The 12,576-nt window shown below is 39.6% G+C and overlaps 1 protein-coding gene across 2 annotated transcripts in view; it reads left to right on the top strand.

Annotated features, from left to right (window-relative positions):
• Positions 1-12,576, top strand: part of DMD (dystrophin) — a 2,362,317-nt gene that overhangs the window by 1,735,983 nt on the left and 613,758 nt on the right. For both annotated transcript variants that reach the window (XM_079764882.1, XM_079764883.1), the window contains exon 54: positions 8,107-8,261. In XM_079764882.1, the coding sequence (XP_079621008.1) occupies positions 8,107-8,261 (155 nt within the window). The remainder of the gene's footprint in view (positions 1-8,106; positions 8,262-12,576) is intronic.

Here is a 12,576-nt window from a genome sequence, read left to right as displayed (position 1 = left end):
AGAGGGAGAGAGAGAAACATCAATGATAAGAGAGAATCATTGATCGGCTGCTTCCTGCATACCCCCCACTAGGGACTGAGCCCACAACCCGGGCATGTGCCCTGACCAGGAATCCAACCATGACCTCCTGGTTCAATAGGTTGACGCTCAAACACTGAGCCACACCAGCTGGGCACCATTAGCTCTTAAACCTTCTGCCTGGAAGTAACAAGTAGCTAAAAATCAGTTCCATTGCCTTCGCTGATGCAATGGGGCACAGATATATAATCCTCTAGCATGAGAAGTCACTGAATGTTTGTGAACAATAATGCACTCTACCACAGTAGGTTTATGGGATCTAAAAATTAGTGCAGAAAATGTCACTTTCTGGGGAATCTGTCCTCTGGCATTCTCTCTGGAGTCATTTCCACCCAACCATTTCCACGCCCTCTCTACCAAATTTCTCTTAGATGCCTGAGGTATCTGGGTGATTTGTTAATTACAACACTTCCTATGCCTTGTAATAAACTCAACAAATTAACATGAGAGGCCAGATAACGAGAATGCTTTCCAAAATGTCATAATGAAATTAAGGTAATGAAGCACTTGGAGACTTTTCTTCCCTTTTTTCTGTACAAAACTTATTCTAAAGAAGCTGAAAGAGAAATGGGGCCTGAAAGTAAAGAGGGGGGAAATAAATTGTATGCCATTAGTTTAATTATAAAAATTCATTACATGAAGCCATGTAAGACAGAAAATAATGGAACTCTAATGGGTTGGCCGATAACACATTTACTAGCCTGCTTATAGTCATTGTTGAAAGGACAAAAAAGGAACAACTTTAGTATGTAGTCCTCAAAGCTATTGAAAAGATTAATCATTTCCAGTAGGCTGGAAAATGAGTGCCATTTTTTTAAATAGTATCCCCTGTATAGAGTGTTACCTTCTGAAACAGAGTTGTTTGGTAATGTCAGAGGTTTAATAGATGAGTCTCCAAGTTAATGGTGAGAGGATTTACTTTTGAAATAGCTTCCTTACAGATATTTTAATGTTTCTATTATAAATCCATAAAAAGGTTTTATAGGTCATTTTAATTCACACAGGCAAGAAAGAAATTGTTTCTTTTACCCCAATAAAGATTTATAGAACATTAATTCATACTTAGAAGTAAATTGTTTAGTGATTTTTTTAATAAACCAAATATGTATTATTTTCTGTTGTCTTTGGCAATGTCTTACTTTATTATACACAGTAATTTTCATCTTGCTATACTCATCAAGGAGATTATTTTCTATTCTTCTAAGTTCAGTTATAATAAACCAAATCATTTTCCTTAAATTCTTTTATATGGAAGCATATCTTCTTTAACTAGATTGAACCCCAAATATTGGAGTCAAGAAACCTGCATTTTTGCAATGCCTCTTTCACTGACTAGGATGTTGTCTTCAACAAGTCACTTAACCCTTCAGAGTTTTTCTGTTCTCATATGGGCAATTATCGGATTGGGTAAAAGGAAAGGAGATAACAAAAGATGAAAGTGATTGTGTAGGTAAGGGTCATATATTTGAGGGCCATGTAATCCAAGAAGAGAGGTTTGAACTTTGTCTTGTAGGTAATAGACAGTGAAAGCTTTTACAGAGAAGTAATGTGTTTCTACTTGCATTGCAAAAAGATCTCTTGAGCAGATGTCTGTGTATGGAAGAACTAGTTTGAGAGGGGAGGGAGGGAACCAATAAAAAGGATATTGCAGGGTCCAAGCAAGAGATGATGAGGGATTCACTAAAGGCATTGGCAATGGGGGCAGAAGATTTGGATATAAGGGAAAATTATGATGCAACCTCACTATGAATATGCTCCCTCCCTCCTCCTCCATTTGAGGATTAACTTAAACTGCAGAGGAAGAAGATTGGACTAGAGACAGAACCTTGGGGAACACCAACATTTAAGGGACAGGCAGAAAAAGAAAAACTTTAAACATAATAGAGCATAGAGTAGATCCAAAGAGAGGGGGCCGAGAAAGGCTGGTGCCTCAAGAAGTGCAGAGTAGTCAATAGCACCAGTTGCTGCAAATAAATCATGTAAATAAGAACCTATAACTTTCCACAGACATTGGCCATTGGTAACCGAATCAGTTAACTATTTTAACAAAAATGCTGCATAAGAAACACCTTCAAACTTAGAAGTAAATTGTTTAGTTATTTTTTTAATAAACCAAATATGTATTATTTTCTGCTGGGGTGGCATTGCTTCAGTGTGCAGGTTGATTGGGGTGGTTCTTCTCCACTCATCCTTCTTCAGAGATAAGCAGGCTAGCCCAGGGTATTTTTGTCTCCTGGTGATGGTAGAAATACAAAAGGACTAGCTCCACTGGAGGAGCACATTTCAAACCTTTGCTTATGTCTCTTCTATTAACATCTCATTATGATTAGGCAAAGCAAGACATATGGCTAAATTCATTGTCAAGGGCAGGGAAGATAAGTGCTTTTTGTAGCAGGAAATTCAAAGCTACATTTCAAAGGGCATGGATACAGAGTGCAGTAAGGAATTGAGGCTAATAGTCCAATTTGCTATGGTGGCTTCTGTCAGAACAGTTTACATGGGTGGCAATGGCAAAACCTGATTTTGATGAATTATAGAGTACCAACTATGTAATCAAGTTGAGGTAATGAGTGGATAGTTGCCTTCTAAGGAATATAACTATGAAGGGAAAGAAAATAATAGAGAGCAGATTTTTTGTTGTTGTTTAATGGTGGGGGAGAGATTGTGTTTAAAGGCAATGGAGAAAGACCTTGCAAAGAGACTAGTGGTTGAAAAGACACAAAGAGAGCAGTAGTACATGGAGGGGAGGATCCAGAATACATGAGTTTCCAGATGTATAAGCTTCCCATAGCACAAGAGTAACTTCTTCCTCTAAAACTGGAGAGAAGTTTGCAAGATGTAAAGTGCGATATTTTGCAAAATTTATGCTTTGTATTTTATGAAACTGAGGCACAGAGGATAATTAACTTTCCCTTTTGTAACATAACTTGTATGTTAAATTTCTCCTGTATAATTGAATGTCTGGTCATTTGCTGTGAGATTTCTTTCAATTTGTATCATCAGGATCCAGTCTAGAAACCATACTAGATATTTCAAACAGGGAATTCAATACATAGAACTGGTTCCATGACTAATGAAGGAGTTGAGAAACCCAATAGGAGACAGGGAGGCAACCTGGAATTTAGCAACATCAGGAAGCTGTTACACCTCAAGGGCTGGAGGGCCAACAACAAGTGTTACCAAAACCTAGAACCCAGAGCCATCTGGTGCTAACTTGCCCACTGTTCAGGCTGCACAGAAGATACTGAAACTACAGAGGGAGGGTCTGTCCAGTGGGAAATGGAGACACAAAGAACACATGGCCCACATAGAAAAAGGGGGAGATCCACTAGTTTCACCTTTCCTCACGTTCTTTCATTTCACACCAGGGCCTCTCACCTGCCAAATCTAGCTAGAAGCCAGCTAGCAAGAAATCCTGGGAAATTCTGATCCCTTAAGTCAGTGGTTCTCAACCTTCCTAATGCCGCGACCCTTTAATACAGTTCCTCATGTTGTGGTGACCCCCAACCATAAAATTATTTTCGTTGCTACTTCATAACTGTAATTTTGCTACTGTTATGAATCGTAATGTAAATATCTGTGTTTTCCAATGGTCTTAGGCGACCCTGCTAGCGGTTCTCAACCTGTGGGTTGCGATATTTACATTACGATTCATAACAATAGCAAAATTACAGTTATGAAGTAGCAACGAAAATAATCATAATGTAAATATCTGTGTTTTCCAATGGTCTTAGGTGACCCTGCTAGCGGTTCTCAACCTGTGGGTTGCGATATTTACATTACGATTCATAACAGTAACAAAATTACAGTTATGAAGTAGCAACAAAAATAATTTTATGGTTGGGGGTCACCACAACATGAGGAACTGTATTAAAGGGTCGAGGCATTAAAAAGGTTGAGAACCGCTGCCTTAAGTGATTTAGTCCATCTGCAGTACCAAGTAGAGTAGGAGATGGGCAGAGAATGGATCTAAGAGCAAATAAGCTCTTAGCTATTAGCTCACAGGGCTAAATATATTTTTAATGTATCTCTTAGTCAGTATATACAAAGAGATAAAAACCCAATATGTAGACTTTTGTCCATAAATATATTAGTATACTGTTTTATAATTTTCCAAGCAATTTGATTTTGATTTTGACCTCATGACACACCTAAGGCATAAGCAGAATAAGTAGCCCCATCCTGTTTTGCAGACAACAAAAGTAGAACTTAAAAGGCTATTGAGCCCTAGCTGGTTTGGCTCAGTGGATAGAGCATTGGCCTCTGCACTGAATGGTCCCAGGTTCGATTCTGGTCAAGGGCACATGCCTGGGTTGTGGGCTCGATCCCTGGTAGGAGGCATGCAGGAGGCAGTCGATTGATGTTTATGTCTCATATTGATGTTTCTATATCTCTGTCCCTCTCTCTTCCTCTCTGAAATCAATAAAAATATATTTAAAAAATAAATAAATTATAAATAAATAAATAAAACTCTCTTTTTGCTTTCATAGCAAAAGTTAGTGGTATTGGTTTTAGCTGATCAGTATTCATTTGGTTATCTGGGTCTATTTACTACATATAATAAATGTAATTTTGTTTGATGCTAGAATAAGATGTTCTAGTTAACTGAGAAATGCAGGATTTTATATAGATTATATATTTTCAAGGAACAGGAGTCCACCCAAAGATACTGAAACTATGCTAAAAGCACTAGTATTTGATTTTTATTACTATATAAATATCATCAATATATCTAAAAGCCTAAACAACCAAACAACCCATTGACCGGTCGCTATGATGCACACTGACAACCAGGAGGCAGACGCTCAATGCAGGAGTTGTCCCCTGGTGGTCACTGCCCTCCCACAGCGGGAGTGCTGCTCAGCTGACTGACGGGCGCCAGACACTGGGCTCATGGCTGGCAAGTGCAGCTGCAGCTGCGCAAGCCTCTCCCGCTTCCACAGCAGCACCACCAAGCAGCAGCTACTGATCAGCAGCAGTGGCAGGTGCAGCGGGGTGGGATGAGCGGGATTGACGAGGTGCCTGGCCCAGGCTCCAGCTCCTCCCTGGCCACTTGCCACTTCATGCACTACTACATCCCTCAGGGGATGTCAGACTGCCTGTTTCAGCCTGATCCCCCCCATACACTGGGCCTCTAGTAGTAACATAAAAGAATAATTATTAAAACAAACTAGAGGCCTGGTGCATGAAAATTCATGCACTGGAGGGGGGTCCCTTAGCCCAGCCTGCCCCCTCTCACAGTCCGGGAGCCCTCAGGGATGGGAGGCAACCCGGCGATCAGGGGAAGGCGACACCCCCATCACACCTCTGCTGCTGCCACTGCCAGCAGCACAAGCCTTGGCCGGCCCTGGTTACCTGAGCCTCGGGTGGCCCTGGGTGGCTGGGAAGCTGCCATCTGAGGCTTGCCTGTGCCTTGGGCCGGCCCTGGGTGGCTAGGAAGCTTCCATCCGAGGTTTGCCTGCGGCCTTGGGCCAGCCCTGGGCAGCTGGGCAGCTGCCATCCGAGGCTTGCCTGCGCCTCGGGCTGGTCCTGGGTGGCTGGGGGGCTAAGGAGACTGGGGGACTCTGGAGGCAGGCCTGCCACCCCAGCGGGGCTGAGGGCACTGGGAGCTGCCATCTTGTATCTGTGGGCACTGCCATCTTTGAGGGCGTGGCAATCAATTAGCATATTCCCTCTTTATTGGCTGTGGGCGCCGCCATCTTTGTGACAGCATGAGGGTCAATTAGCATATTCTCTCTTTATTGGATAGGATGATTACTTTTCAGAATCATTACTTTTCAATTTCCTCTATTGCCCTTCTTGCTCATGAGTATGCATTCTTACAGATTTAAGAAATACAGTTTAGATAGAAGTTATGTTCTGTCTTTTACTTATGATTTCTGTACACATTTACTGCAGAGGAGACCTCTGGGTTGATGCATTATGTTATTATTTTAGTTAAATAAAGATTTTTATTCCTACAATGTATTTATCTTTCTTTTTTTTAATATTTGATTAGGGCAAAATACCAAAAGTGAGATTACTGGGTAAATGGAGGTAAGGGTTTGTATGTCACTTGATATCTATTGCCAAATTGCCCTAATACATACTCTTCCCAGCAGTAGTTCATGAATGTGCTTATTTTACCAGTCTTTCTAGCTTTGAATTTTATTTTATATTCATTTAATTGGTGTAAAAATGTGCCACTTGATTCAGTATTCTGTTTTTTTTTTAAGTTAATTATTTTTAGCATTTACAGTGAAAAGGTGTTTATTAGTGGATTCGGGCAGAGAGAAGATTACTGCATAGGCAAAGCAACCCTTCCTCGTGGAGTTTACTTCTTTTATTGGAGCTCATTTAATGGAAGTGTAGGGCATTCAATATGGGGGAGGAATATTCGTTTTTTGTTTTTTTTCTGGGAAAGGGAATAAGACTTCTCTGAAGAGCCCAGGCAGATGTTGTGTCCTTATATGGGCTTTCTGTTTCAGAACATGGCAGCACTGGGGTGTGTTGTTTAGTATGCTAACATATTCCAATGAGAATATAATGATGCTAGGGGTTACAGCAAGGTGAATTTAGTTGCCATGTTGGATCCAGCTGGTCTTCTGCTGGTTCTAAGCCATAAATATGTTGGGGTTTGGTCATTTTCTTTTTTTATAAAAACTCTTTATTCTCTCTCTTGTTTGAATGACCTGTTCCTGTACCTTTGTCCATTTATCAATGGCTTAACCCAGTATATTGAGTTTAATAAAACTGTCTTAGCAATTTAATATTATTTTAATGCTTAAAAGCCTTCTCCATGCACTTGCCCCAATGCGTAATAGAAATTTGGGGTTAATATGCTTCCAGATAAAGTGTTTGTTGGTCTATTTCTTTCTTTGATGTATGTTATTTCAAGTGATGAAATACATAGTTTGATTAATACTAAATTGCCAAAGGAAACATAGGTCATTTGGGTTTAAAATATTCTTATATTTGCAATTTTATTCTAATTTTAAAGTAGAATATTTTTAAAGTATTATGAGTAAACTGGTCCTTCAAAAAGTTCATAACTGGAATAACAGCATTGTTCCTTTGATGTTTGATGTTTTCAATATGCAGCTTTAGTTGAATACCAGTAGATGGCACTAATTACAAAAACAATTCAACAAGTTAATGAAGAGTTGAATTCTGTTCTGAGTTGGTATATGTCACATATTCAACAATGATGTGGGAGCTTATTTTTATAGTTTTTTCTCTCCTGATAAAAACAATGAAAATCAATTTATTTCCAATTAATTGCTACTAAATTGAAATACCTGATACTGGTTCTTACTCAACATGCTGCATTTGAAAAGTTTCGTCATGAAAAACGGGTTAGACTAAAAATGGGATAGACTAAACCACATACTAGGTAAAAAGCAGTCATGTAGACATGTTCTAACTTGAGTATTCAGAAGCGACTTAAGAAGCATTTTAAGATTTAATCTTTATACACATTTGTACTAGGTTTTTTCATTTTGTAATTACACTTATTGGGATCACATTGGTTAATAAAATTATATAGGTTTCAAATGTACAATTTCATATATACTATGGAATACTACTCAACCATAAGAAAAGATGAAATATTGCCATTCACGACAACATGTATGGATCTTGAGAATATCATGCTAAGTGAAATAATCAGACAGAAAAAGTCAAGAACCATATTATTTCACTCATATGTGGAATAGAAAACTAAAAACAATAAATGAACAAATAAGAAAAACAAGCAAAAACGTATAGCCACAGACAACGGTATAGTGGTTACAAGAGGGAAGCCAGTAACGGGGGTTAGTAAAGGGTGAAAGGAGTCAAATATATGGTGATGGAAGATTTGACTTTGGGTAGTGGGCACACAATGCCATATACAGATGATGTAGCACAAGTTATTTTCATTTTATAACAAGCATATGTTATAACCTGAAAAACATATAATAAGTAATTTTTAGGAAGACAAAAAAGAAACTCCAGTTAGAATATTCAGAGAAAGCTGACATCCATTCTCTTTCCCATATGCATCTATAGCAGCTGGCCAAAGACCTCCGCCAGTGGAAGATAAATGTAGATGTGGCAAATGACTTGGCACTGAAACTTCTCCGGGATTATTCTGAAGATGATACCAGAAAAGTACACATAATTACAGAGAACATCAATGCCTCTTGGGCAAGCATTCAGAAAAGGTACGAATTTCATTATTTCTAAAACTATTGTTGGATATAATGATGGTGTGGTGACACTGGGTGAACAATGCAGATTTGTTTTACCAATCTTGCTAAACCAGGCTTGGGAGAATCCAAGATGATAATCTAATGAAATTCACAGGTTTGCCTAAGTCCTCTTATTTTAAAGATGAAGGAACTGGTGAAATTACATGATTTTCCAAAGAAATTACACAAAACCAAAATAGTGATTTATAGCTAAAAGAACCATTTATCAGTCTGCTTTGAGACTCTACCCAAAGAAATATCATTCTAGTCCATCATTCTGCCCCAACCTTAATTTGACAAGGAAGACACTTTGGAATTATAACTATTCATAGTGCCATTATTGTATCTCACTCCACACATACAATGGGAAAATCTATTTAGTGTGTAGCATGACTCATAATTTTATTTCTCATTATACTAGAGGCCCGGTGCATGAAATTCGTGCACGGAGGGGGGTTGTCCCTCAGCCCAGCCTGTACCCTCTCCAATATGGGACCCCTCAAGGGATGTCCGACTGCCCGTTTAGGCCCGATTCCTGGGATCGGGCCTAAACGGGCAGTCGGACATCCCTCTCACAATCCAGGACTGCTGGCTCCCAACTGCTTGCCTGCCTGCCTTCCTGATTGCCCCTAACCACTCTGCTGCCAGCCTGTTTGCCCCCAACTTCCCTCCTCTGCCGGCCTGGTTACCCCTAACTGCCCTCTCCTGCAGGGTTGATTACCTCCAACTGCCCTCCCTTGCAGGCCTGGTCCTTCTCAACTGCCCTTCCTTGCAGGCCGGGTGCCTCCCAACTGCCCTCTCCTGCTGGCCATCTTGTGGTGGCCATCTTGTGTCCACATGAGGGCAGGATCTTTGACCACATGGGGGCAGCTATATTGTGTGTTGGAGTGATGATCAATCTGTATATTACTCTTTTATTAGCTAGGATAGAGGCCTGGTGCACGGGTGGGGGCCAGCTGGTTTGCCCTGAAGGGTGTCCCTGATCAGGGTGGGGTTCCCTTGGGGCGTGGGGCGGCCTGAGTGAGGGGCCTGTGGTGGTCTGCAGGTGGGCCACGCCCCCTGGCAACGCAAGCGGAGGCCCTGGTATCTGGAATTTATTTTCCTTCTACAATTGAAACTTTGTAGCCTGGAACAGAGCCAAGCCTGCCGCTCCCTCCGAGGCCGGCAGCCATTTGTGTTGGGGTTATAATTGAAACTTTGTTGCCTTAAGCGGGTGAGCCCGGCCAGGGTGTGCGGAAAGCTTTGCTTCCCCTGTTGCCGGCGGCAACCCTGGCCTGCTCTCTCAAGCTCCATTCTGCCACCATTTGTTTGAATTTGTTTACCTTCTATAATTGAAACTTTGTAGCTTGAGTGGAGGCTTAGGTCTGCAATGGCTGGCAGAAAGCTTGGCTTCCTCTGTTACCTAGGAAACCTTGCTCTCTGTGGTTGTAGCCATCTTGGTTTGGGTTAATTTGGATACTCGCTCTGATTGGATGGTGGGCTTGGCTTGTGGGCGTGGCTTGTGGGTGTGTTGGAGGTATGGTCAATTTGCATATTTGTCTATTATTAGATAGGATATATTTGGAAATTAACAGCTCTTAGAGACATCATCTCCTCAAACTAGGTCCTGTCTCTTTAGCTACTCTCTTAATGCCTTGTGTTTTTCTTTCATTAACATTTATCCTAATTATAAATAAAAATATGAATTATGTAACTAATTTTAATGTTTGTTCTTCACATTAGTGTAAACTCCCCGAGGATATAGGCTATCTTCTTTATTTGACAGATCCTGAACCAGGTAATATAATAGGGCCGTGGTCAGCAAACTGCGGCTCGCGAGCCATGTGGCTCGCGAGCCGTGGTTTTCCACTCTGTTGACTAATGAGTTTGCCAACCACTGTAATAGCGTACCAGTAAGTATTTGAATGATGACTCTCTTTGCATAATGAAACACTACCTTGTTCATTCTATAACTTAAGAATTATTGGGTACTCATTTTTACTTCTATCAGAAAACAGAGGCAAAAATAGTACCTATACAATGATGAAGAAGACCACAGTGAAAGATGACTGAGTTCCAGATGATGACATGAATTACTGAAGAAGTCAGTTTGGTGGCCTTTCATAAGAAGAAAAGGCCACCATCGAGAAAATAAAAAACAAAACAGATTTTGAACTAAGAGCAGAAAGTTAGGAGTAATGACCTATTGATATATGGAAATTAAGAGACCAAGTAAACCTTGAAATTGAGTTAGAGATTTAAGAGTGAAAACTACTGTGAAACTTGATTAAAACTGGTGACTCTGGGCAAATAGACCAGCTCTAGTCCTGAATTCCAGATGGTGTTCAGATGACCAGGGAAAAGAAGATTCAACCTGAAGTGAAGAGAGGGCCTCCTCTCAATGGCAAGGTTTAGACTTGCTGCTCCCAATATAGACCAGGTACCTGTTTGTTCAATTAAACAAGGGCCTAGTATGCTCAGGAAGACATATTAATATGCAATTGACTAGTATCCCAGTCAATAGGTAGATCTCAATGGGAAATACATGCTTTTCAAAGAGAAGCATCTTTAGAAAAGAAAATTAAGATAAAAAATTAATTTGGTGGGTTTATGGAATGTAAACTAAGAAGGGACAAAAAGTAAAGCTTGTCCATGGCACAAAACCAAGGCTTCAGGGGAGGTCTGTCACATTGACCCACTCTTTCTGGCAGATCGCTCTCTCCACATCCTCATGCTCCTTGAATCTCCAAGTACCTCTCTCAGTTCTTTTGATCACTTTATTAAGATCTTTGGATTCCTCAGAGGAAGAGCTTCCAGTTTATATATTTTTTGACTTGGTCCCTAAAAAACTACCACTTAAGTATATGATTATTTCTCTAATAGGTAAAGTAAAATAGAATGTTAGAAGCCAAATTACATTTTTAGCTGGTCCATACAGAATCTACAATTTGCCAAGTTAATTTTGGCTCATGCCTCTAAAGGCATGTCTTATTCCTTTCTCTCATATACTCTGAAAATTCATCCACTTGTGTAGTTTCAGTCTGCTTATGACTACCCATTTATACCATTTTCAGCTGAGAATGATCTTTTGAGTTTTAGGCCTGCATATCCTACTGGTTTCTTCCAGTTTAATGTCCCTCAGAAACTTCAAACCAAATAGACACAACGCTGAGCTCACCTTTGCCCTCTTACAATCTTTGTCTCCAAATGCCACCTACTTCTCTTCCAATGACCCCTCCCCGGTGAACATTACCACAACCTATTCAGTTATCCAAAGCAGAAGTTCATACTTAACTCTTTCTTCATAACCCCAATAGCTAAGTGATTACAAAGCTATTTGCTGTCAAAATAGCTTTCAAATTCAGTCCCTTCTCTTCAAACCTATCCCTTGACTGTCATGTCTTACCTGAATGACTTCATTCACCTAACTGATTTCCCTCCTTCTAGTCTTCCTACCTCCCATCCATTCTCTACATCAAGCATGTCAAACTCACAGCCCATGAGCCACATGTGGCCCACAACAATATTTTTGTGGCCCAGCCAATATAATGGTATGTAAGAAAAGTTTTAATAAAAATTTCATAACTTAATTTTTACAATATCCTGTTATACATAATTATTAATAACTACAATGTTCACTAATGACTGATTACTATAATCATGTTGCATTCATTTCCCTTACACACCTTACGTGCAGGCGCACCATTTCTCTCCACTAATACTAGCAGCAAATAGTCTTGTACTGACTTATTTGGTGTGCACAACAGAAAATATTTCACTTTCAGAGAACAAGAAAAATAGCTTTATTTGCATTATGTTTATTAATTTGTGCAGTTATTCAGTGTCTGATAAGTTAATGTTCAAGAAAAATTAATTTTTATTAAAATGTTCTATTATTTTATGTTAATAATTACTCATTTATTTCAGTCCTTTGTATTCAGCATGTCTCTATTGAAATAAACCTATGTTTCTATGAAAATTGAAACTTTGTTTTTTTGTGCCCACATAAACTTAAACCTTATTTACTTGGCTTGTGTTAGCCTTTGAGTTTGACATGCTTGCTCTATATAGAATGCAGGATTATCTAAATATAGTATATTCATGTTGCTCATCATCCTCCCACTTTTAAAGCCTCGAATGGCTTATCCATTATTATTTGAAGAGAGTACACACTCATTTAAATGACTTCAATGCCTTGCACGATTTGGCCTTTCTTTAAAACTACAGCTTAATTTTCTGCTCTCCCTCCATTTCTCATCCCTCATCTTGATACAATTAAGTAACATAGAGCTATTTTCATTTCCTCATA

This window comes from Cnephaeus nilssonii (assembly GCF_951640355.1).
Source record: "Cnephaeus nilssonii genome assembly, chromosome: X".
Taxonomy (NCBI): domain Eukaryota; kingdom Metazoa; phylum Chordata; class Mammalia; order Chiroptera; family Vespertilionidae; genus Cnephaeus; species Cnephaeus nilssonii.
This window is presented reverse-complemented; position numbering and strand designations above follow the sequence as displayed.